Here is a 25,710-nt window from a genome sequence, read left to right as displayed (position 1 = left end):
TTATAATTTGCTTAGAACATGACAGAACTATTGAGAAAACAGATACAACTTGACGAGTTTGGATTCCTTCTGCCCTCATAGTTGTATATGTTCTGCAGTTCTCCTAATCCTTGTCTGCTTCTCTTTGGCCTTTATTTAAATTGATATCTCTGGCTTTTAATTAAATGGCATTTGACTGAATAACCTTTTTCTGCTTAGTATGCTAATTTGTTTATATGGTACTTGGATACTGAGTTTTGAAAATGACATTAACTGTTTGGTTTGCGGTGGTGTATTAGCTATGTTTCTTAAGTTCTCCTGAGGCTGACATTCTGTGTGTTAAAAAATGGCTCTTAGAAGCTCTAGCTGCATTCCGCAGAGTACCAGCATGTCTGCTGCGGCCAGTCTTTTCTCAAGAGTGGTGGCAAAACATATGGAAGACATCTTAGAGAACTGGAAAAGAAGAAGCAGAAAAGGAAAAGGCAGGGTGTTCTTGTTCTGTACCGTGGAGGACTGAACTGATGTGCCCCCTGGGGCTCACGAGGAAGTCAGTGTCTGTAGAGTACAAGTGTAGGAGCCAAATACCTCAACCTGGGAAAAGCTCTGGTGTTATCCCCTCAGCGAAGGTCATAGGTAGAAACAGTAGGCGGTATTTCACCCTAGGGCTGTGTGTCATTTATGTTTTAGTTCTCTCGCCTTACATTAAAAAGCAAACAAACAAACAAATACAATGCAGATGGGAGAATATGTGTTTCTTCTTCCTAAGGTGATAAGTATAGGAATAATACTGTATTCTAGAATAATACATTTTTCAGCTCTTTATCCCCTTACATGGCAGCAGAGTTGCATTGTAATCTTGTAGCTATGAGCCCTCTAGAACTGCAGATGAGAGCATTTTTCACTATTTTCATTGTTAACCAGTTTCCAGAGGCCCTCATCCATGCAGGCTGATTCTGTTTGGCCTGTACCAAAACTCAGCTCTTTACTGATTTCCATAAAAAATTACACCTAGCATTTTGCAACATTAAAAAATATATATCGTTATTACATTTATGTGAAGCCATGGGGAGTGCCATTCAGCACTGCACTTAACCAGTCCTCCTCTGAAGCTGTCCTTGGCTATCCCACCTCTGAGACCCTGCTTAAAGGGTTTAATAGTTTTTCCTTTCCCCTTCTTCCATGAATCATCCAGCTTCTGATTCCTCTTTCTCTCTTATTTGTGCTGAGGGATTTAACAATTATCCTTCATAACTTGAGTGTTTGTAAGGAAGGAGTGGGGGTCTCATTTTCCATCCCACAAAGTTTGAGACTTTTTTTCCCTTTATCAATATGCATACGTATGAGAAATTACAGCGAATACACTTATTTCCGTTTCATTACAAAACAGAAACAGTTTTCACTGCATTAAAAACTTGTATAACAGTCTTGGTACAGTCCGGTCTATAGATTGGCACTCCAAGAATTAGATGAGGGTTTTCGTTAGTGGTGGTAACTATAAATTGCTCACAACAACTCATCACACTGTACTTGTCACCAGAGGAGACTGTCACTCAGTGTGATTGCAATGCAGACTTGATTTTGGAAAAAAAAAAAGATCATCTTAAAAGATGTTCTGGAGAAAATGCATGCCGTGGCAGTGCTAAACAAAATCCTGTCATTTATTGAAGCTGGTGTCATCACGTTTTCTTGAGTAACATATGATGTTCAATGTTTTATGTGCTCTTTTCACTTTTACTTGACTTTCCTTGATTTTCATGTTAGATAAATGCAAAATGGGAATAATTTTGGTATGAAATCTGATGGATTTGTTGTAGAAAGCCTTAGGCAATGTGTCTCGCTTTGCAAAGCCTGTCGCATTCCAGGGCAGAAGGGGGAGTGTAGGAAGGCTATGGGAGAATGACAAGTAGGAAATAGGAGATAAGAACCAAAGAACAGCACATTCTAGCAATTAGAAGATGCATTCCCCCCCTGCCACATTTTACCTTCAGAAATTGGGATGCCTCGTACAAATAGTGACATCTTAAAATGATAACATACAGGTTTCTTTTTCGTTTGTGGTAGAATATATGATTATGGTGCACTTTACAGTCACTGAGCTCATACCGTTGAAGACCTTGAATGCTAAGCTGATCTTTCCTGTGGAAAGCTGTAGGGAGCCATCCATGATCTTGAGCTGGAGAGTGATGCAACTGTTGTATTTCAGTGAGATGCTTGTGACAGTCACCTAACTGTGTTAGAGGAAGGGAGACGAGTCGAGAGTCTGTGAGTGTTTTGGGACAGTATGATTTGTTTTGCTGTTAAATCATGTGAGAAATAATGAAATCCCGATTCAGGGCAGAGATGGGTGGAGGTGGAGACAAAATGACAGGAGGTGGGCTATTGAGGCAGAACATTGGGAATTGACAGCTGTGTAGGGGCAAGGCTCAAAGGACCAGGAGGCATGGGGGCGGGGAGGGACTCAGAAGTTCAGTAGCTATAAGCTGACATTTTGCCTTACTAATGGCTGGGTTATTCATATCGGGGAATGCAAGAATCTAAGACCTTTCAGGTCATTCATCTCTTATGGTGGGAGACAGGCTGGGGCAGCGTGGTACAGATGAGATTGGGTAGCATACACTCTGTTGTTGGCAAGCTGTAGATTCAAGTCTGACCTTTTTATGTAAGTTTAGGCAGAGCACTTAATCCTGTTAAATAACACTTTCCTCATGTATAAAATTAGGCCAGTAATGCCCGCTACAGAAGTTTGTTAGGAGAGTTAAAGGCCCTTTTACCACAGCGTCTGGCACCTAATTACACTCAATAAATATTAGCTCTCACTATTAGCTATTTGAATAAGAGAGCTATAAAACAATATGTGAAGCGGCGTGGCTAAAAGTCAGGATTGCAAATATAAAGCGAAGAAGTGCAAGGGTACAGAAAGGAATAGAGGAGCTACATTCTTTAACGAGAGTGATAGGATTTTGAGTTAGACTGGATCTGATCCGCCAGCAGGAAAATTTTCTGTCATCACTTCATCATGGTTAAAGTGGTCCCTGTTCACATAGTATTGCTATCCAGAATCAGCTAGTGGCAGTGATTACTAATTGTTTTATATTTGACACGTAACCATACATGTTTATTCCGGTATGGACTTTTTTTTTTTTTAAACCACAGATAATGTAAAAGAAGGGAGATTCAGCTGGAACTTTTAAATTTATTTTTTGGGGGGTCTGCAGCAAAGGAAGTTTTAGTTAATAGAAGCAAAATAGAAAATACCTGCCCAAAATGATGCCCTCCAGGAATGTTTCCTTGTATTAATATCCCTCGGTAGCAGGCTTCTACCAGGAAATCATTAGCATCTCAGCACTGCTGCAAGGAGTTTTGGGTGGTTCAGACTGACATAGAATAGTACATCTAAACCGTGTATCTGTAATGTGATGGGATGAAGAGCAGAGACAATGTATAATGTTGTAAATCTCAAAGAGAGAGCAATGGGTTTTCTTAGTGTGTATATTTGTAAGCGACGCTAATTGAATTTGTGCCTAAGATATCAGACGTTATAAGTATCATTAATAACATTTTCTTTAAAATAAGTACCCTTATCCTGCCAGATGTGTTTAGGTAGCAAAGTATTTTGCAGTACCCTTTAAAGTTACTTTATGTATGCTCTTGACATAGATTTTTAAATCAAAAACTAGTTACTTCTGTTGAATTATTTTAAGCAAATTGTGAGCTGGTGTCAGGAGGAAGAAATTTTCGTCTGTCCTTCTAGGTTCTTCTGGCTGGTCTAAGAATTAAATTGATATGAGGCAGATGAACAGGAGAAAAATCAAACAAAAGTTTAATAACATATATACATGGGCGAGACCCAGGAGAACTGAGACACTTGCCAAAATGGCTGAAACCCTCACCTTAACTACCATCTTCAGTTAAAGACAACAGAGGATGTTGGGGGTAGTGGTTTGGGACCTCAATGGGGGAGGAAGGCTTTTCCATAAAAGCACACGTTTGGTAAACAAGTGTTTACTGGGTCAGGCAGAGACAATGGGGCACAGAGTGGCCTCTGGTCTCCAGGCCCCGCCTAGTTTCGTCACCCCACACCCAGCTGATATCCTTTGCTGATGTCTTTGGTTATAGCTCTATTCGGGGAGCAGGCCTTCCATCAAAATTCTTTTAGGCAGTCAGGGAGCAGGTCAGAGTTATTTCCTGAAATTTTTGGGTCTTGTTTTCAGCTCAAAATAATCCACATGCCAAAGAGACATTTTTTTGGGGGGGGGGCAAGTTTTACTCCCCTGCGTTCCTATAGCTTTACTAACTTTATTACATTTCTTTATAGAAACTTTTATCTTTAGGGCACACTGAAATCCAGACTGTCAGCAGCAGGAAGGCAGGGTGTTGACACCTCTGGTTGCCTTGGGTGCTGAGAAGTCTCAGCAGGGACTTGGCTTTTCTGATTTATTTTTAAATGATGCTGTTCTTGAGAGAAGAGGAAATGTGTCTCAGTTCTTCTTAGGTCACCTGAGCCAAAATATAGCCTTCTTATTTCTTATACCTGCTGTATGTTAGATGAGACGATTACATATCCCATGGAAGGTCCTGACATGGGAAACAGGTTTATTTTTCATTTAGGAAGCTTTCGTGTTTATTGCAGTTTTGCCAGAGATTTTTTTAAGGCAAATTACTGCCTAAGCTCTGCAGACATGCTTATTTTCACTTCTTTTTCAAGTTAATAAACCTATTTTCCTCTGCTTTTCAAAATGATATTATCAGTAAAATGGAAGACTATTTCCCTCTCAGCTCCTTCTGTATTCCTTTCTTCCTTTAGGTCTGTAGTCCTTGCATTGGGTATATAATAGCGTGGCCTGGAGAGCTTTTAAACATAATAATAATAATAATAATAATAAAAGCCTGTGCCCGTGGACACATATTCTAACTGAACTATTCTGTAGTAGGTCTGGGCGTCGCCCCACTTGGGTGAACAGAAGACACTTGCGTGGAGAACTTGAGGGGGTTGTATAAGGAGAAATGCGTTGAGATTTGGCTCCGGGGCTCAGTGAGTTAAGGCCATTTTGCTTCTTCCTCTTTCCAAATGAAAAGCCCCACAGAGGATCCTCCCTACCCCTGTGGCTGGTTCATTCACAGTGTGAAGTTTGTAAAAATCAAAGCATTTGGGAGCCTGGGAAAAATAAGAGTGTATCAGGTGTGGACTGAAAGAAACAAGCGGCATTCTGCCTGGGGCGACGTCTTTTATGAATTTTGCCGCCCTGAAGCTTCTTCCTCGGTGGTTTCTGCTTCTGGTCTATACGTATACATCTCTCACCAAGTTGTGCAAACGTGCCTCTCACCTTCCTATGCCCCTGCAGGAGGAGCCGTGGTGTGCATGAGGACAGATGTCCTCGGAGAGCCAAGCTCTGCCCCTCTTTAGTCATTGAGTTAGTTACCTGTATCCAGGGAACAGACTCCTGTAGGGGATTTATTAGCGGGGTTCTCAGAATCAAGACTTGTGAGGGAGGGAGGGAAGTAGGGCTGGGCGGAGGGAGGAGTTGAACTGCAGTGCGGTTGCAACCTAGAAGGGGGCTAACCTTTGCAGATCTGTGGAGCTGGGAAGGCTCTTCAAAGTTGTCCTGGATCAGGGGAGCGGGAGAAGTTTTAAGTCAGCCGCTCATTGGCTCTGGGATGCCCCCGAGAAAGAAATAGTACCTTTGGCAAAGTGGCTGTCTTTGTTGTTTTTGCCATTTGCCAACTTTGTAAATGTCCCCGAAGTGAGTGACAGTGTTTAGGAAGAACTTAGCTGGGAAGCGTCAGCACCTGGCACTCCCGGTGTTTCGTGGGGTCAGGTATGGCTGCCATGACTTCCCCTAGAGGGTGGTTGCCATGACTTCCCCTAGAGGCCCCCTTGCCCCACTCACATCCATTTGCTTCAGGTAATCAGTTCAGGGGGCAGCTCCAACACAACATGTTTGACCTCTTTTCTTGGTGGGATTTACAAGAATGTCAGTAGGATGAACTACAGCCCCTGGTGTTGTAGCCCATCTCCAGGTTACAGCCAGCACTCATCATTTTCCTCTCATCACCCAGCCTGCCTCGGGCTGAGGTTCTTTTGCACTTGTCCTTTTAACATCAGAATGGGGCAAGAGGGTATCAGGAGACAGCCAAGTGCCCAAATGCTAAGCCTGTTCTTCCTGCCTCCATGGTGTAATGGAAGCCCGCACTCTCCTGGTGATTAAGGTCAATTACACCTACCAGGATGGCAATGCTTCTCCTTGTGCATTGGTCCCTTGGTGCGGGGAGGCCAGAGACAAGGCAGAGGATACCATGAACTTGGAGGAGTCACCTCGCTCTTGGAATGGAAGCACATGTCTCCAAGCACGTCAGTAGGAGTGAAGATAACGTGGACATTCCCACTGTAACTCTAGTCCCTGGTCCTGTGTATTCTACCTGCCCCAGGAAGCTGTATGATATTAGAGGAGGCATCTGTCTCCAAATAGTGGGTGTTTTCCTACAGCAAGTGGTAAAGGGCTGAGAGCAGACCGACTCTAGCACTTCCAGCAGTTGAAGTGAGTGTTGCAGCCCTTGGGGTGAAGGGGGTGGGTTGGGTGACCCACTGTGGATCCCCTACAGGGGAGTCTCTGGTGTGATAATAACCTGAGGTTTGAGATCATAAATATTTTCTTTCCACTCCTGCTTTCTTTGTTTGCTTTATATTTCCAATCTTTTTATAATAAGCATGTGATAGATGAAAATGTTAATTTTTTGAGCAGACACGCATTGTTTCTGTGGGGAAAATATAGTAAAACCAACACAGTGTCACGGATTCTGTTGCATATAGTTCTTGCATCACCTTAATGTTCTCTCTGCCCCTCTGCCTCTGACCAGTACTAACTTCATGTAAAATATAAGCAGAGCATTTTGTTTTTCTTCGTTTATCTTTCTGGTCCCGGAGGGATGCCTAGAACCTAAGAGCATCCCTGCATCTTGATAATATGAACTAGTTATGTACAGAAAATGCAGCTTACATTCATAATACCTTGTAATTTTGCATCATCAAAACATACTTCCACCTAATAGTCCACAAATTTGCTTCTCACGCTTCTTAGGTTTCCTGAAACCTGAATTTTGTGAAAAATAAAATTGTTTGCCCCCACCCCATGGAAAATTGATATAATTTTAAAATGGTTTAAAATTTAAATATAGCTGTTGTTTAAAGTACCACATCCTATTTGGTGGATACGTAAATTATACACTGTGTACTTTTCTCCCTGTTTCATTGGTAGTTAGAGGAGGGACAGTTCCCTTTTAAGTAAAATATATAAATAAATCAAAACACAGAGAAAATGTTGTTCAATAATCTTATATAGAAGAAGTTATAAATACAAATGAATTAAAAGTGATTAACTACTATATTTTCAACCGTGATATTATTGACAAGCAGGTTTCTGTGTGAGGGGTATTATCTGTTTGACCAAAAATTTTCGAGCTGGGATGCTGGTTGAAAATTTTGATTCCTGTTTCCAACTCAAAGAGATTCTGATTCAGTAGACTTAAGATAGAGCCCCTAAATTGGCATTTTTAACCAATGTCCCAGGTAATTCTGATGCAAGAGCCCTACATACTACAAAAAATAACAAGTACATTAGCCAAACAGCAGGTTAACATCAGTGAACTATTCTGCAGTCTTTTAAATTTTTTTAATTAAGCAGATTACAGAAGGTAGATTGTAAAATATATTTATACTATGATGCCTCTTTTAATATATCACATGCAAAAATTATTCTGTATTAGAAACTAGTGGATCCTGTGTGTTTCTCACTCTGACTGTCCATAGAAAGGAATGTATTCCATCATTCAGTAAAGTTTCTTCCTGGACATCAAGTTCTGCCCTTCATTACTAGACTAATCCTACTAATTACTAGTCTTCTTGTCTCAACTTAAATATCTTTTATTTAAAAAGCACTTCTCTGAACCCCTGAGGTTGGTTTGGTTTCCCTGTTATATGATTTCGTAGCCTTCTGTGGGTGCTTTTTTGTGGTCATCAGAATTGCAGTTGTTTGTTCAACCTGGTGCTCTGACAGTTTGCGCCTCCGTAGATGGTCTCATGACCATGGGGACTATTTAGTTCAATGCCTTAGGCTTGCCTCTGCCACCCTGTCCCTTTCTGTCTTCATCCATACACACCTGTACACCTGACCTGTAGGATATACTCCGTACTTATTTTGAATAGATGATTAACAGATGTTGAGTGTCTAGATGAAGACAGAAACAGGCCTGATTCAAACTTTACCTTACCAGGACAATCTAGTTTGGGCACCAAGAGTAATGTCAGTTGTATCCCTGTAGTCCAGGTCATAGCTGAAGTGGTGCTTTCAACCTGGTACTTTTAATACCTGCCAAAGGGATACTTTTAACTTGTAACTTTAAAAAAGATGTCAGAAGGGATTAACTAGACAAACGCTAAATACCCAGTGAAGAATATTTGAAACCAAGTTTACCAAATAGATATCACAACTTACAAATACACGTACATAGTTACTGTGAATTTAGAGTTAACGGTCAGCCCTCAAGATCTGACTTGTAAGTTTAAGTGTTGAATGGCCTCGGCACTGTCTGTTCTCCTCTTGGATGAGCTGCTGTTCTCTGTTCCCCATCCTAGTCTGTGTCATCTGTGACGTTCTGTGTTTCTCCATATCTTTGTCCACACTGGTCCATCAGGCCACATTGGATGTATATTATCCTTGTATCAGAATTCATAAGTTAGGGGAGGATATTCTCTTTTTTTATTAATTTTTATTGGAGTATAGTTGCTTTACAGTGTTGTGTTAGTTTCTGCTGTACAGCACAGTGAATCAGTTATACATATACATATATATATATATATATATGTGCATCTCCAGTCTTTTTTAGATTCCCATCCCATTTAGACCACCACAGAGTACTGAATAGATCCCTGTGCTATACAGTAGGTTCTCATTATTTATCCATTCAATATATAGTAGTGTATATATGTCAATCCCAATCTCCCAATTCATCCCACCCTCCCTTACCCCCTTGGTAACCATAAGTTTGTTTTCTACATCTGTGACTCTTGCTGCTTTGCAAATAAGTTCATCTGTACCATTTTTCTAGATTCCACATATCAGTGATATTATACGATATTTGTCTTCCTCTTTCTGACTTACTTCACTCTGTATGACGATCTCTAAGTCCATCTATGTCACTGCAGATGGCATTATTTTGTTCCTTTTTATGGCTGAGTAATATTCATTGTATATATGTACCACATCTTCTTTATCCATTCCTCTGTCTATGGACATTTAGGTTGCTTCCATGCCCTGGATATTGTAAATAATGCTGCAATGAACATCAGGGTTCGTGCAACCTTTCAAATTTTGGTTTTCTCCAGATACAGTATATGCCCAGGAGTGGGATTCCTGGGTCGTATGGTAGTTCTGTTTTCAGTTTTTTAAGGAACCTCCATACTGTTCTCCATAGTGGCTGTATCAATTTACATTCCCACCAACAATGCAAGAGGGTTCCCTTTTCTCCACACCCTCTTCAGCATTTATTGTTTGTAGATTTTTTTGATGATGACCATTGTGACTGGTGTGAGGTGATACCTCATTGTAGTTTTGATTTGCATTTCTCTAATAATTAGCGATGTTGAACATCTTTTCATGTGTTTGTTGGCCATCCGTATGTCGTCTTTAGAGAAATGTCTATGTAGATTTTCCATGCGTTTTTTGATTGGGTTGTTTGGGGTTTTTTTTTCATATTGAGCTGTGTGAGCTATTTATATGTTTTGGAGATTAATCCGTTGTCAGTTGCTTTGTTTGCAAATAGAATATTCTCTTCTTAAATCAGATGAGTGTTGAAGTTTTCTCCCCCAGAAGTAGACTTCAAAATTATATTTCCATTGTTTTAACTGTTACTGTTTCTGTTTTTGAACGCACAAGGCCATGCAGTGCAGAAGACTTCAGGAAATACTTTGCAACTACATGATGCTATCATCCTCTGCGACATATATGTGAATGCCTTCTCCAGAATGCCATGTGCAAAACATCTGTGCCCATCTTAAGGATGGTCTCTTCAGAATGCCCTGTACCTCCATGGAGGCCAGTGTCTTCTAGTCTTCCCTGATATTAGGACAGGAAAAGAGTTTTAGACTGGTGACTGCCTACAGACATTCAAAAGAGCTTTCACGTAGGGTTTTCTCCACTGACCCAGTTCTTCTCAACAGATCTGTGGTGAAGGACCAAGTTTTATATTGTTGCTGTTTGTGTGCAAGCTTCTTGGTTTTTAAGAACTCAGGACATACTTCGTTTTGACCTCCTAATAATTTTGCTGCTGCATTAAAAATGAATTGCTTATATTAAAAAATTAAATCCCCCTGTTTTCATTATTATTATTGGGCTCAAGAGACATTAAATTACTCTGTAAAATGACTGTGAAAGTTGCTAAGCCCTTCTTCTCAGTTTCCATACTCACCTTGACTTAGACTGATAGCACCCAGTCCCGGGACTGCTCTTTCCGTAGCAGTGCTCTGGCCTCCTGTGACATATATTTGCAGAAAAAGCAAATTTTTCTTCCTCCTGCGAAGAAAGCTGAAGCTTTCCAGGGGTTTGCTTTCTAACTGCTTCTGGTTTACGACTTGGCGTTTGGAAGGAAGTGAGCGAGGCAGTAGATGGGAGCCGTGAATCGGAGACACGATGTTCTCACGATTAAATTAGCCCACGAGGAGTTTTGATCAGTAATAATTTGACTCCACGCAGATTTTTTAAGTTGGCTGAAAGTTTTGGATGTGGCCTGGAGGCAGCAACCCGAGAGAAGACAAGAGGGGAGGACAAGTGCTGTGGAGCCTTTAGGGAGTTGCACGTAGCTGTGTGGAATGGAAAATGCTTCTCTGAGCTCCTATCTGTCAGTCCCTGGTGAAAAAGACATGGCTCTTCACGTGAAGCTCCGAGTAACCATGCCTTAGACAGAAATGTAGAACTTTTTCAAATAAAAGCAAGATTTCCCCCACTAAGGAAGGGCAGGTACTTTCATTGTACAGCTCTTTGTGGACTTACATATGGATAGAAAGTGACGTTTTACAAAATACTTCCAAATGCGTTACTTCATTTTATCCTCACTTCAGGGTTCAAGGCTAGGCGGACATTTAGGATGCTGATCTATAACAAGGGATAAACTGGGATTTAAGTGCGATCAAGGCAGCAAGATAAGCGGAGTGGAGATTCAGTAGCCATACTTCTGGTTGCTTTGCACGGACCTAGCATCTGTACCACCACTACTCAGTATGTACTGAGACCCCAGAATGAATGTTTATTGCCATTGAGTTAGCGTGAACTTTTCCTGAGGATAAAAATAATCATAGAAGTCCCTCCTTTTTAAAATTTACTATTGGTTAAAAAAAAAAGAAAAGAAATGAGATTTTCTTGGCAGTTTTAACCTTACCTAAGTACTTCCTGAATTGTTTCCCTTTCCTTTATTATTCTATGTGTAATAATTAATACCTATACTTCTTAAACCACACATCTTCCTCAAAGATGCTTCACAAGTAAATTGTGTTCCATTACCCTGGACCACAATGATAATTATAAATTAGGAATACTTCAGCCAGAAAAAAAAAGTTACTCATACACTTGTTTTCATCTGTAATATTTCTTCAACAGCTTGATAATTACATGGTATCCAGTGGCATGTGGAAAATATCTATTAAAAAGCATAATGAGAAAAGAAAACTTGCATGTAATGTGTATATTCAAGCAGTTTTATTTCTGCTAATTATTGTTTAAATCTGCCCTCTATACTTATAATTTTAACCTTGTACAAGTTTAGCAAAAGTAAAATGCATGAGTTCTAACAATCTGTAATATATTTTTAAACTTAAAAAAATCAAGAATCTATAATAAGTAAATCAGTGGTAGAAAATTTACCTTAGAAATCTTTTGCCTAATATTCAGTATAAATCATTCTCAGATGGATTAACATGGTGTTCAAAGGAACAGATGCGTATTTTTTCCTGTACACAAATGTAGTAGTATAATTTTGCATTTTTCTTATTCAAATTGTTCGTTATAGAAAAATTGAATATAACACTATTTCCATCGTATATTTTCAGTGAGGATCACAGAGGCTTTTGTGTAGTTTTATATTTTTAGTGTCAAGACTTCCATGATAAACGTTGTCTCTGTCCCAATAGTTTCATCTTATGTCTGTATTCTTTTTTTATGAATAACTATTTAAAAAATTTTTTAACATCTTTATTGGAGTATAATTACTTTACAAAGTACAATCCTGACATTATAGTAATTTATCTTTACGAATCACATCCTGCTGCAATATCTCAAGTAGTTGTCACAATTGTTCAGTGAAGTCCAAGTACAGGCATTTCTATCTCCATTTTATAGAGGAGGAGAGGAGGGGGGGCTTCCCTGGTGGCGCAGTGGTTGAGAGTCCGCCTGCCGATGCAGGGGACACGGGTTCGTGCCCCGGTCCGGGAAGATCCCACACGCCGCGGAGCGGCTGGGCCCGTGAGCCATGGCCGCTGAGCCTGCGCATCCGGAGCCTGTGCTCCGCAACGGGAGAGGCCACAACAGTGAGAGGCCCGCGTACCGCAAAAAATAAAATAAAATAAAGTAAATAAATATAGAGGAGGGGAACTAGGAGAGTAAAGACAAGATCAGCAGTAAGATCAGATAACAGGCAGAGTTGAAGACGTTCATAGAGGGAAGAAAAGTTGGTCAATATATTGAATTGATTTTTTTTTCCTCAGTCTTTTTTTTTTACCTCAGTCTTTGCTAAATAGAGGAATATTCTCCATTTTCAGACTTTTTAAGCAGATGGATCGCAAGTGCTAGATCAGGTAGTTCATATCAGGCCCTAGTTGATTAAATAAATGTAAGAAAATTGTCGGAACTGCAGTACATTGATCTGTTTTTAGTTTTGCTCTTTACAATCTTAAATGTAAAAAATAAATGGTGGATTTAAAAATTAATCAAGAACATGAGATTCTGCCATCTGAGGACATCCAAGGGTCTATCAAACCCTCCTTAATCACCTGTGTGTGTGTGTGTGTGAAGTACTGTATAAGACTTAGGCAGGAATAAGAAAGCATCTCTGTCTCTCCAGGGCTCTGCCTCTTGGGGAACACAAAGATACCAATGCAGAAGTTACCCTGGGCATAGAAAACAAGGTATCTGAACTCCATCTCGGCGGTTCAGAGGATTGGGGAGGACAAACCAGAGATACAGGATGTTGTTTTGTTTAGTTTGTTTTCTTTTTACTTAGTGCTATTAAAACTTAAAAGGATAGAAATTGAAATAAAACAAGCACTCCTGTTTTACCATGTGGATTAAAAATTTACTAAATTCACTGCAACAAATTTTTTATTCAGAATGTGGAATATGGTGATAAAAAGAACCCAGCTCTTAAGGAGTTTATACATTAAAGACGGGATTGGGATTGGGTAGGAAAACAACTAAACCAGATTTTCATTATAAAGCAGAATTGAAAGCATTTTGTCATAGAAATTCAAACAACATGCCATGCGGGAAAACTAGGATTGTTAAGGCTTCAGTAAGAGGGAACTTGGATTAAGTAGAGTTGGTTGTCAGTTGGTGGGTAAGATGATGGAGGACGTGTCTGGAAAAGATGCTCTGCTCAGGCAGTGGTAACTAGACCCACGTGCCTGGGACACAGAGGGCCCTCTGGGATGTGGTAGGAAAGAGAGACTGGGGAGATGGCACATGGCCACATGGAGCCGAGCGCTTAGGATTTGGAGTTAAATCCAGAGCCCATGGGGAGCAATTATTTGATGAGGGGTGTGACACAATTCAGTACACGTTTTGGGGAGATCATTTCTGACGTGCACTATAACAGCCTCGATGATGTGAGTTATTAAAAGTGGAAAATAACTGGGGAGCTTTGTGATAGCCCGAGTGAAAGATCTGAAGAGTCCAAGTTAGCATGATTGTTCAGAGGGACTGGAGAATGGGTTGATACGTTAGAGGTAACGAGCGCGTATTCCTTCGAGCAGGGATGATGGAACCATAACAGATGACTAAACAGAATATACTTAGGTGTATGTGAAGTATGCTTTGCATCCTGGCCTGTGTAGGTTATAACTCAGTCCAACAGTTTCATGTTTCTTACATTGTTACCGTACACGGTGCTGGCATAGTGACATTGGATTCGCGTAATACTTAGATCTCCTCCCTGCTTATTCTTTTGCCTTATCATGAGCTGGACTCAGCTAAGAGGGCTGTGCTCCTTACTGTTTGTGCTCATTTGCCAACAACAAAAAACAATTTATATATTTAATGTAAATATTTACTTTGGAGTCACAACAAATATTTCGAAAAGGATTTAGGGACACAGTACAAGTGAGTTTTGTCTGGTGATTAATCAAGATTTTGTTGTTATTGTTTAGATGAATTACAAGATCATGTTTACAAGGATATTGGCAAGTGAAATAGACATCACAACATGAATTCTACTCTGCCCCCAATAGAGTGCAAATCGTTGTTTTTTATTGTGTTTTTCATTTATTACTTATTTGCTCACTTACCATATTGTGGGACCGCAGAATTTTTTTTTCCTGGCCAGAGGTTTTCACTGTGGAGAGTCCTACTCTATTCCATAGTCATCATTGATAAAGACTGTGCGTGAGTGTGTGTGTGCATTTGGCGGGGGTAAGGGTGGGGCTACATAGACACGTGTCTTAACTTAAGAATGCCATTCAGTCCTTCTACACTTGCAGCATTTTTCTTTTCTGAGCATGCTTTTTCAGCACAGAAGGATAATAGTTTTTCCTAACAGCATGGGGTTTCACCCCACGTATTAAGATAGTATCGTGGGTGTAGCCTCACAGATTCAGTGTCTGCATCATCTGATAATTATGTGTGTATCCATCTTGACATTCCAGAGTTGGTCCTCCACTTTTCAACTGCAGATGCTTCCACTAACCTTGCAAGGACACCGAGTCGAGACTCATAGCAGTTTTATGCTCGTGAATTTTAGCAGTGGTTACAAGCCTAGTGATGGTCCCAGCTGAGAGAAAAGTGTCAGTGATGGGGAGGGTGGTAGATTTCAGGGCTCCTGCAATAGATGTGTGGGTGTGTCTGTGTGGGTTGGGGGCGGGTAGTGATGGTGGTGGCAGTTAGAGGTAGAAGAATTCTGATCCTTGAAGAAGTGGAAAAACAAGCAGTATGAACCTTTTTTTTTTTTTTTTTTTTTTTTTTGCGGTACGCGGGCCTCTCACTGCTGTGGCCTCTCCCGTTGCGGAGCACAGGCTCCGGATGCGCAGGCTCAGTGGCCATGGCTCACGGGCGCCGCCGCTCCGCGGCATGTGGGATCTTCCCGGACCAGGGCACGAACCCGTGTCCCCTGCATCGGCAGGCGGACTCTCAACCACTGCGCCACCAGGGAAGCCCAGTATGAACCTTTTTTACCTTTAAGTTCTTACGCTGTCAGTAATGGAGAACAACTAGCGATACCGCATAACGTCAGATACGGCATCAGAGCTCAGGCTGGAGATCAGTCAGGATTTCATGTACATTCTGTATTGAAAGGAATGCATCCTCTCTCCCTTACCTGAATACCCCAGGAATACATGTATCCCTACGCTGTGAAGCCAGCAGTCAGTTGATAGGAATTAGTTTAATGAATCATAAGGGCTGGTCCTATAAATGGGAGCCCCTAGTGATATTTAGAGAGATAGCAAACCTTTGATTAAAGACGCAGCCTGTGTATAACTTCTGTATGTTTGTGGTCATCAAGGGCGAGGAGGGGTTGGGAGAATGACTGTGAGAAGTGTGTGTAAGGGGGAATACTTGAGGTATTAGCTGCTGAAAAGCAACTTACTTTCACCTATAATCTGCATTTGTCTCTGGACTCAAGTCTTTGCTCTGTGTTGTTGAGTGTGGTTTATTGCTTTTCTGTAACGTCAGGAAAGGTCCCTTCTGGTGCATCATAAAACGTGTTGATGGAAACACTGAGCGTCTTTGAGATTTGGGGAGTGATGAGGTGGGAGTGGTTGTCTGTACCCTTCTGCCCCGAGTTCTCCTTTGTGGCATCTTTAATGTCCTCACCTCACAGGACACAGCTTCTCCCCCAGAGGCAGGATCCCCATTGTGGGGAGCGGAGGATGGGCTTTCCACCAGCCTAATGGTTTTCATTCTTCTAGCTCTGTCATGGAGAGCTGGCAGCATGACAAGCAAAGTACTTGGTCTGCCTCAGTTTCCTCATCTGTTAAAGGGATAATAAAGTCAGTCAGTGTGAGCGTGGAATGAGTTACTATGTAGAGAACATTAGCAGTAGTTCCTGGCACATAGGAGTGCTCAGTAATTCAAACTATAGTAATTCTTAGCTTGCTTCGTCTTAAATTAGAGGGAGATATGTATGTAATAGTCACCCTGAGAATACTTAAGAAAATTAAATAATTCATTACATTTCAAGAATACAACTTCTCCGTATGCTGGATAATCACGCTACAAAGTGTTCCACACTGAACAAAGCTAAAGTAAAACTTGTGCCAGAAATTAATTTTTTTGTATCATTTCGTCCTAACTGAAAACTACAGAAACTAAAGGATAAATCAGGTATTTAAGTATTCTGAAGCCGAGTATAAACATAGCTGTTACAGTGCGATGGAAGAATCACTTAGAGTTCGTGGTACAGAAGCAGTATCCTCAACAGCTAAGGATGGAAATGGACTGAGCGTCCACTTGCCTAAGTTTCCCATATCTTATATTTTTTGAACCTTGTCTTTCAAAGAATGCAAACGTAGTTCTGCAGGGCAGTGAACAGCCTTGTTATTTGGTAAATTGGGTATTTGCGTTTGTATTAATTGCAGTCCAGAATCACGGCGGTTATAGAGGATGAAAGATTGTTGAAATTACAGATTGAGCACTGTATTTCTCAGGTTATGAAGTTCAGGGAAATATGTAATTATTTCTGAGTTTCCTCAGGTTCCTCTGTTCAACATAATGTTCTGACATACAGAAGGGACAGTTCCAGATATGAAATGCAAATCAGTAGGGGCTGCCCCTGAGCCGTAGCCGGGGTTAATCATGCAAATCTAATGCTGTTCTTGGTATTTCAAGAAAGGTTTTAGTTGAAGTCTCAGGCACATATTGATTTAAAATTCCTACTTCAGAGAGCAGTGTAATTTTTCCTTTACAGCTTCAAATTTTAAAATACAGAACAGGATTTGGAGATCAATTTAGTGACTGGACATCTATCCATCCTTAATAATCCTGAAAAGTTGTGGGAGTTGGGAGGGAAGGGCACCCTTAAAGGATGTGGCGATTTCTAAGCAGATTAAAGAATATATTAGATCTAAAGTTACAAATGTTCTATAGCAAGTCCCTTTGCTTGGAATACGATCAAATCAACCAATTACGCATGGTTACTGAATGTCTGCTCTGGTCAAAGAAGATGGCTAAAACTGGCAAGGACAGACCAAATCAAAAATAACACTACAACGAGTTCCTAACTTTGGGAATGGTATAAAATTCCTTTGGAAATGAGACTGTTTACAGGAAGAAATGAAATGTCTTGCTCACAAGTGCAAGCTAACACATTCTAATAGCCGTTTCCGTTGTGCACAAAGTGCGTCCGCTTATCTTTCCAAGAACAGTAAAATTTCATATGCTGCTGCCTGACATAGAATTATGTTGACATATCTCCATATCGCTGACTCGCTTGTAAGTTAATCTCATCTCACATGAATTTTTCACCAGCTTCACTCTGATGTTGATAAAGGAGATGGTTCCATCAAATACATCTTGTCAGGCGAAGGGGCAAGTTCCATTTTCATTATTGATGAGAACACGGGGGATATTCATGCCACCAAGAGGCTTGACCGCGAGGAGCAGGCCTACTACACCCTCCGCGCCCAGGCGCTGGACCGGCTAACCAACAAGCCCGTGGAGCCCGAGTCGGAGTTCGTCATCAAGATTCAGGACATCAATGACAACGAACCTAAATTCCTGGACGGCCCGTACACTGCCGGAGTTCCCGAAATGTCTCCTGTGGGTAAGTAAAGAGCAAGTTGGTCTTGTACCATCTGATTTTAGGAGGTTTGTATTTAAAATTAAATCACCATAAATACTGGGGAAGAAATCACATTAGCATCTGTGTGGACATTGCCATTTAGTGTGAGGGGAATATTTGAGATGCGTTAGTAGCCAGTATCCAAATTCTATTTTTTGACACATTATTTTATTTATACGGAAAATTAGGAAATTCTTCCTTTTACACACCTGTCTCAGTGTCTTCAAGAAATTACATAGGTCTTACAATCCCTTTTCAATTTAATATTTAAAATTAAAAAATGATTCAAATTATGCCTAAGAAGTTTAAAAAAAAACACAATAAAATTATCAAACCAAAAAAAAAAATCATTCTAGACACAGTCCTGTGATGATCTATTACTTTTCTTTTCCTTTCTCCCCATGTTAAAATAAGAATTCACTCTTCTAAGCATCTCTCTGGGGCCAGGGTATCAGGCAAGGCCAGCAGTGTATCTAGGCTAATATTAGAATCAGCTGGTCTATTTCCTTACAGAGTATGCTTGAACCTGTAAATGTCCATCCGCCTGCCACCACTAATCTTTTTGTGATTTCTCCAGAAATTTAAATGCATGAAAATTTATACTGAATTTATAATAATGGTAAAGTGATACTCAGTGTGAGATATATAAAAGAATAATGAAGGCTGTTTTACTCAAAGGCCTTTTGATGTTGCTCCATTACTGGAAAAATGGAAAGCAAATTACCTTTAGCATATACTGTATTTCAAATACTATTAAACTGTCTTTTAAATTCCACTGATTTAGGTACCTTTGGAATAGTTTTCAGCCAGTATGTAATTTAGGTATGGATGATCTTACAAAATAAAAAAAAAAAAATGATGGGGCTGGAATAGAGACCAGTTGATTTATATCTTTTATTTCCTGTTGTTTATAGAAGGGGAAAGTTTATTTAAAATAATATTATATATTAAATAATATTATTTAATATATAATATTAATATTATATATTATCATAATATATAATATATAATATTAAAATAATAATCGAACTTGTATTTTAACACGTATTTCAACTCAAGTCTTTGATTTGTTTTACTTGATTGATTGATTGATCGTTTTACTTTAAATAAAAGTCAGTACGTTCATTCCAGCTTTCGATCCACACATCTGCCATGCTGGGGAGTGGAGTTGCAAAGATGTGTATTACATGTGCCCAATTTAGTGACCCTAAATTTCTGTTCCAGTCAGATTGGAGAGGGAACATTATTTTGGGACCATGCTCAAGCTGCTAAAGAAATACAACTGAAAATAAGCCAGAGGAATCGATGCTTGCGGACAGGAAAAGTTCTGAGCTGCAGTGGCAGCATCTCACTATAATTATCTTCCGTGTAAATATTTCTTTGACCAAACAGGCTTATTCACACTTTCTCAATACTGTCCAGTCCTTCAGAGTGCTTCCTGCTGCTCTTGTTTAATGACAGAAACAACAACGATGATGACACCAGCAGCAACAAGATTTGGGAGGTTTTAGAGAAAAGAGAAGGCACGTTGTCCTCTCCAAAGTAGTAATGTTTAGAAAAACAGGAGGTTTTGAGGTGTGTTGAAGCAATTCAGTTCAATGCCGTAATTCTCCTGGGCATTTTGGGCATTCTTCATGGGCTTGCTAAGGTTTTCCTTTCCTGTGTAGAACCCAGCAGTGCAAATTGGATTACTGTGAGCTTTTTGTTCTAGAGGCTGAATAATGCACTGTAGTTTTGGTTCCAGTGGTACCACTCTGATATCAAACAGCATGATTATTATGTGCATGTGTAAGTTATTTTAGTTATTTGATTCCAACAGGTTCAGAACTTTTTAGAAAATGATTTCTCTGTGTCTTCAGGATTTACTTGACACTAATTGAGGTCACTTGGTTAATATCAAAATTTGAGCTAAGAACAATAAATGTCTACATAAAATGTATCCTATGGACTTATAGTGACAGCTTATCAAAGTGTTTAATTCTAACCAAATAGTCATAATAGCCACTGAATAGTATGGTATATACAACACAAGTTTTCAGTATTTATTATTCAGGCCTACTTTTTTTTTTTTCATTGAGAACTAACTAAGATTTGAAACACACTCATAAGTCCCTGGGATCTCTTATTTGTTGCCAGAAGAACATAGATAAGCGTGACAATACAAGTGTGTGTGTGTGCACGCATGTGTGTTTGTATATGTCTGTGTGCCTGTGCGTGTGTATAAATTATTTAACGAACACTTCAGAAAAAATTATACACAACAAAATTTACTGAAGTATAGTTTTCATTATTTTGTTTGTTTCAAGGTGTTTTCTTTTCCAGTGAAGTAGGAAATCGGTACTTAACCGTATCACAAGAATAAATATTGCTGTAACGATGGTGCTGTAAAGATGTTCTCTATTTCCTTATAGAGGAAATAGAGAACATCAAAGTCATTGATTCTAACATTTTAAAATAGTCAAAATCTAATTGTTAAAAAGATTTTTAAATACACATCATTCACTGTTTGGTCCTACCAAGCGTCCATAGAGCGCAGTCTCCTAAGTCTATCAAATAAAAAAAATAAAACTTCCGAATTTACAAAATGTGTGTGTGTGTGTATACACAACACACACGTACACATGCAAATTTTCCACCCAATCTGAAAGAAAATAGAATTGGTAAGGGAAATCATAATCTGGAAAAGAGAATAGACTTGTAATTATAAGATGGGTATTGGTGACTTATTTAAGGCATTTAGAGAGGGAGATCTACATAGGAATATATCTAAAAGAGATGTTAGACTAAAAATGCCATATTTTCAAGAATTTATTAGAAACCAACTTGAACCTTAAAAGAATACAGAAAGGGATTTGTCCCATTCCCATCAGCTGTGTCATAAATGATAAAATAGCATGTGCTTAAATATTTAAACTCAGCAAATGTGAGCAGCTAATATTTTTAAGATGATATTCCAAATGGAAATAAAAAGAACAGATCCCACTAAATGCCTTCCATATGGAATAAGTGAATGCATAGTAAAAGGAAGAAGCAATATGACATTCTATCATATGAAATGTAGAAAAACAACCAATGTTGTGATTTTTCAAGTTGCCATGCTTTTTCTCCTTTGGGAGGGTTTGGTTTAAACTTTCATTTCATGTTTTTGTTTTTAAATCAATTAGTGAAAACAAATGAAAAATAAAACTACTACAGGAAGAGACACAGTAGCCACTTAATACCCAGGTAAATGTATCAACTGAATATGCTTTATTCAGTTATTGAAGTTTCAGTTTCTGTCTGGCTTTACTTTGCTACAGCAGTGAGGTTGCCTCAGTGATTTGAGTGTCACGATGTTAGTATTTGTCATGCTGCCTTCTAGACAGTGATTGAGACTTACAGAGATTGCTCCTGATAAAAATTTATTACCCAACCCTGATGGATGAGATGCCTAAAATTTGAGTCCCATCCACTTCTGAATATATATCCCTGCCTAACTTGCACCATCAGTCTTATTTTTTTGCCAACATATTTTCATGTCCCTTAAATATTTCTGAAGGATGAATTATCATTTATCATATTTTGGGGTTCGTCTTAGGCAAAAAATAAAATATATCAATTTTTCATGTACCTTAGAATAAGAAAAATGAAAAACAAATCTAGTGTAGAATCTTTAGCGTTTTGTGAGTTCTTATGTTTTGTGGCATTTGGGAGTTTTTAACTCATTGGTTTTGGGATTGGCACGTAGGGACCTCAGTGGTACAAGTGACAGCAACGGATGCCGATGATCCTACATACGGCAACAGCGCCCGAGTGGTCTACAGTATCCTGCAAGGACAGCCATACTTCTCAGTGGAGCCAAAGACAGGTAAAAACTGACATGCAACTCTCTTTGTAAAGTCATCATTTATATCTTGGCATAGAATTAATAATAGTTATTTTTATTCAGTATAGTTGGAATTGATAACAGACACTATTTTTACTGTGGTTCTCTCAATATGTGTACCCTGGTAATAAACAGCATATTATTTATAGAGACATTAGCACATTTTAAGAATATTTTATTACATTTATCAGTATTCCTACCAAAATTAAACAAAATATTAGATATTGAAAAGTGTTTCAGCTGTTACCTCTTGACTATATAAGAAAATGTTCATCTTTCATCTCTAAATGTTTTTTGCTTTGTTTTCTTTAATTAATTCACATAGGAATTACACACAGTAAAATTTAAATCTTAAGCAAAATCTCCTTGCCATGCAGTAGAATATGTACTAGGTTCAGCTTGTCCTTCCAGGAGCTAGTTTTTCTCAGGGAAATTAGTTGAAACATAACACTTAGGATGATGATCTGCTAAATCAAAAACTAAATTAAATGACTTTTAATTTCAGAAAAAATAATTATGAATTGCAAAGCTGCCTGGATACAATATGTGGTTGTTTGGCTAGATATTCTGTTTTGTTTTGAAGATGAAATAGTTTATATACCGTAAGACTAATTTGGAGCACTATTTTCTTGGTTATAAAATAATATTTTATTCTGCTCCTCTGGCTCTGGGTATAGGGAAGTGTGGGCAGGTGTGAAGATGGGTGGGTATGAGCCATTGGTCTTCTTCATCACTGTGAAAATCCAAAATTTCTCTATATTTTAATAATTTTGCCTTTATCGTGGAGAATAATTCTTCCTTAAGTAGCAAGTTTGTGATTTTGAAAATTTGATAGTACTTATGATCCTAAATGAATATTTTAATGCCACTTACCCTGTTTTTCATATTATAAAAAATGGCAACATCAAATCATTCTCAAATCACTGGGGGGGATAAACATTTTAAGTGTCTTTTGAGAATGACAGTTGTGCAAAAACAGACGAGTACATTCGCTGCGAGCTCATCATTCATTAGAATTTTCATAGAGGCTGTGGCACATTTTTTTTACCAATGTTGTGATAAAGTCTGGAAGCTGCCTAGAAAGTCTGATAGAGGAGAAATAGTTCTGATTCAGCGAGTATTGAAGGAGAAGTAAATGAAAGTATCTGGTTTATGATCTGAATCCTGGGAATGTAGAAGTTGTGCTCGTGGTTGATTTAATGATAGATCTGAGAACCTAAATTCAGACACCCACCCATTCCCTTCTATATCTACTCTTTGCAGCCTGGAAAGACATTGACAAGTTTCTGACAATTTGCTCACAAATTGTATACCTCCTGCATTATATAACCTGTTCAAAAATAGCATGTACTAATCCCAAAGGTTAAATATTTTGCTGCTACTAATGACTGGCTTGTGATTTTAGCTTTGCTGTAAGACAATAGGTGTTTCATAGGCCCTGTGTAGGTAAGACCTCACCTGTTGAGCAACTGGACAATAGTCTGTGTCATGGCATCACATGATTAGTACTTCAAACTTAATTTTAATTTTCAATCTCAAGGACCGTGTATTACAGGAGGTAAAGTTTCATTTAATTTTGTTTTGGTTAAGAGTTTTTAATGCTGTAATCATGGTAATCATTGGGACTTCTCTTTCTTATAGTCATTTGTGCAGAGGTATTCTAGGAATTGTGTGTCCTCTCTGCTATCATAATATAGAGAATGCATCCCCCCCCGCAAAAAAAAAATGGAATTCTATTTTTCTGACAAAAATGGATGGAGAATTTTCAGGCCTTACAAGCATGAAAAGCTGTGTAGACAGTTTGAGGTAGTCTTCCTTAGTTGGTGTATGATTCTTACCTATGTAAGAAATAACATTATTTCCCACATCTCCAAATCTAAGGCCTTTTGAGAAGAATGTAAAACTTTTGACAGGAAAAATGCTGAAAATAAGTTAAATCAAGATTATATAAAATAGGCCTATGAAATCACTGTTAAATACATCACTGAAAGTTTAACTTCTAATTTCTTTTTTTAAAAGGAGTAATATTAGTAATATTAATAATAACCATTACTATTTGTTAATCACATATCATTAACTTAGCCTGGCTAAAATCTCTGAGCATGTATTCCATCTGTAGCACACTTACAGGCCACATGACCAGAGGGTAAGTGTATTTTCTACGTTAATTTCTCAGTCCACAAAGCCAGGATGTGAGTAGCTGCAAAAAACAATGTTGACAATTCAGCAAGCAAAGAGAATGGCACTAGAAACAAGATAGTGTAGCATTAAAAGGACTTCAAAGATATGTACACTACCAAACGTAAGGTAGATAGCTAGTGGGAAGCAGCTGCATAGCACAGGGAGATCAGCTCGGTGCTCTGTGACCACCTAGAGGGGTGGGATAGGGAGGGTGGGAGGGAGGGAGACGCAAGAGGGAAGAGATATGGGAACATATGTATATGTATAACTGATTCACTTTGTTATAAAGCAGAAACTAACACACCATTGTAAAGCAATTATACTCCAATAAAGATGTAAAAAAAAAAAAACATTCTCATCACCTATCTTCATAATGTCCCCAAATTCACAGGGAGATTGAGAATTATTCTAATGTGTTTATCTAGTCTGTAACCTACAAGCAAATAGATCCAGTTTGTCAGTCTATTTCATATATGGCAGGACTGGCTACATAATTTGCTATTTGAAATGAAAGTGCAGGCTTCTTGTTCTAAAATTAGTAGGATTTCAGACGTCATCAGCAGAGCAGAAACCAAACATGGGGACAGTGTGTGACTGCACAGACCACAAGGCCATGAAGTTGGCCTTGAAAAATGGTTGGGGTGTCAAATATCACTTGTCATTTAGGAGTTCTTTCTTAAACATAGAGGTGTGACTCTATGGTGCCTGCGTTAGAGATTACATGCGTACTTGTTACATCCTAGCTTTAGGTAAGTAATACAGTTGTAACAAAGCCCTCGTCCCTAATACACCCTTCATGCACGTTCCATCCTGTGGCATGGCTCATGGTGTAGAGGACTCTCACTCCTGTCAGGGCTTCCTCAGGACATCCTCTCACAAGAGTGAGGGGATGTAACGACAGTCCCTTCCTCAGCGACTCTTTATTTGATGCCAGCTCTGTAATCCTTTGATGATCCAGAAGCTTCCATCTCTACTATTGTTGGCTCTTCTCCATGTTTTTATGGTTCTGTTATATGCTTCACGTAGAGGTAGAGAAACCAAATAATACAAGTCTTAGACAGAAAGTTTAGAAAAGAATACAAACTTATTGGAAGAGATTCACCTGTACATCTAATGTATCTTGAACCCGACAGCATGAATAGCCCAGCCCTGTGTTACCTGACTGATGTGGTTGCCTAGACTCCTGGGACTAATCCGGAGCTTCAGAATGGACTTCAGAAATGTACACATCTGAATTCTTAAGGAGATTCCATGATAACAGAATATGCTTTAAAAAGCAAAACAAAACATTGATGGCGAGTAGGAGATAAGAAAATTATCTGAAAATTTATTCCCATACCAAAAACTAGACAGTTTTTGCATAATACTAGTGATAAATTGATGTTTCATACACAATACTTTTTTGTGGACATGGATTATAAAAAGTTCTGGGTTACTGGTCAGATGTACATCTATAGAAAAATGATTATTCAGAAAGCCAAAAATCGGAGCCAGTCTCTTTTCTAAAGAGTTACAGGATATATTCTTCTCATCATAAGTGGCTTAAAATTATTGACTATTAAAATTAAATATTATCCTCTCCCATGAAAACCTCACAGAACTGTAAGGTTATGATTAGGCAAGACTGGCCTTTACCACATCAGAGACATAGTAAA

At 39.0% G+C, this 25,710-nt stretch overlaps 1 protein-coding gene across 1 annotated transcript in view; it reads left to right on the top strand.

Annotated features, from left to right (window-relative positions):
• The window catches only part of CDH7 (cadherin 7), a 124,206-nt gene that overhangs the window by 38,512 nt on the left and 59,984 nt on the right, over window positions 1-25,710 (top strand). The window contains exons 3-4 of the mRNA XM_079942346.1: window positions 17,697-17,991; window positions 21,737-21,856. Coding sequence (XP_079798472.1) covers window positions 17,697-17,991; window positions 21,737-21,856 — 415 coding nt within the window. The remainder of the gene's footprint in view (window positions 1-17,696; window positions 17,992-21,736; window positions 21,857-25,710) is intronic.

The sequence above is a fragment of the Stenella coeruleoalba genome (assembly GCF_951394435.1).
Source record: "Stenella coeruleoalba genome assembly, chromosome: 14".
NCBI classification, from domain to species: Eukaryota; Metazoa; Chordata; class Mammalia; order Artiodactyla; family Delphinidae; genus Stenella; species Stenella coeruleoalba.
Note: the sequence above shows the minus strand (reverse complement) of the source record. Positions and strands in the feature narration are given on the sequence as shown.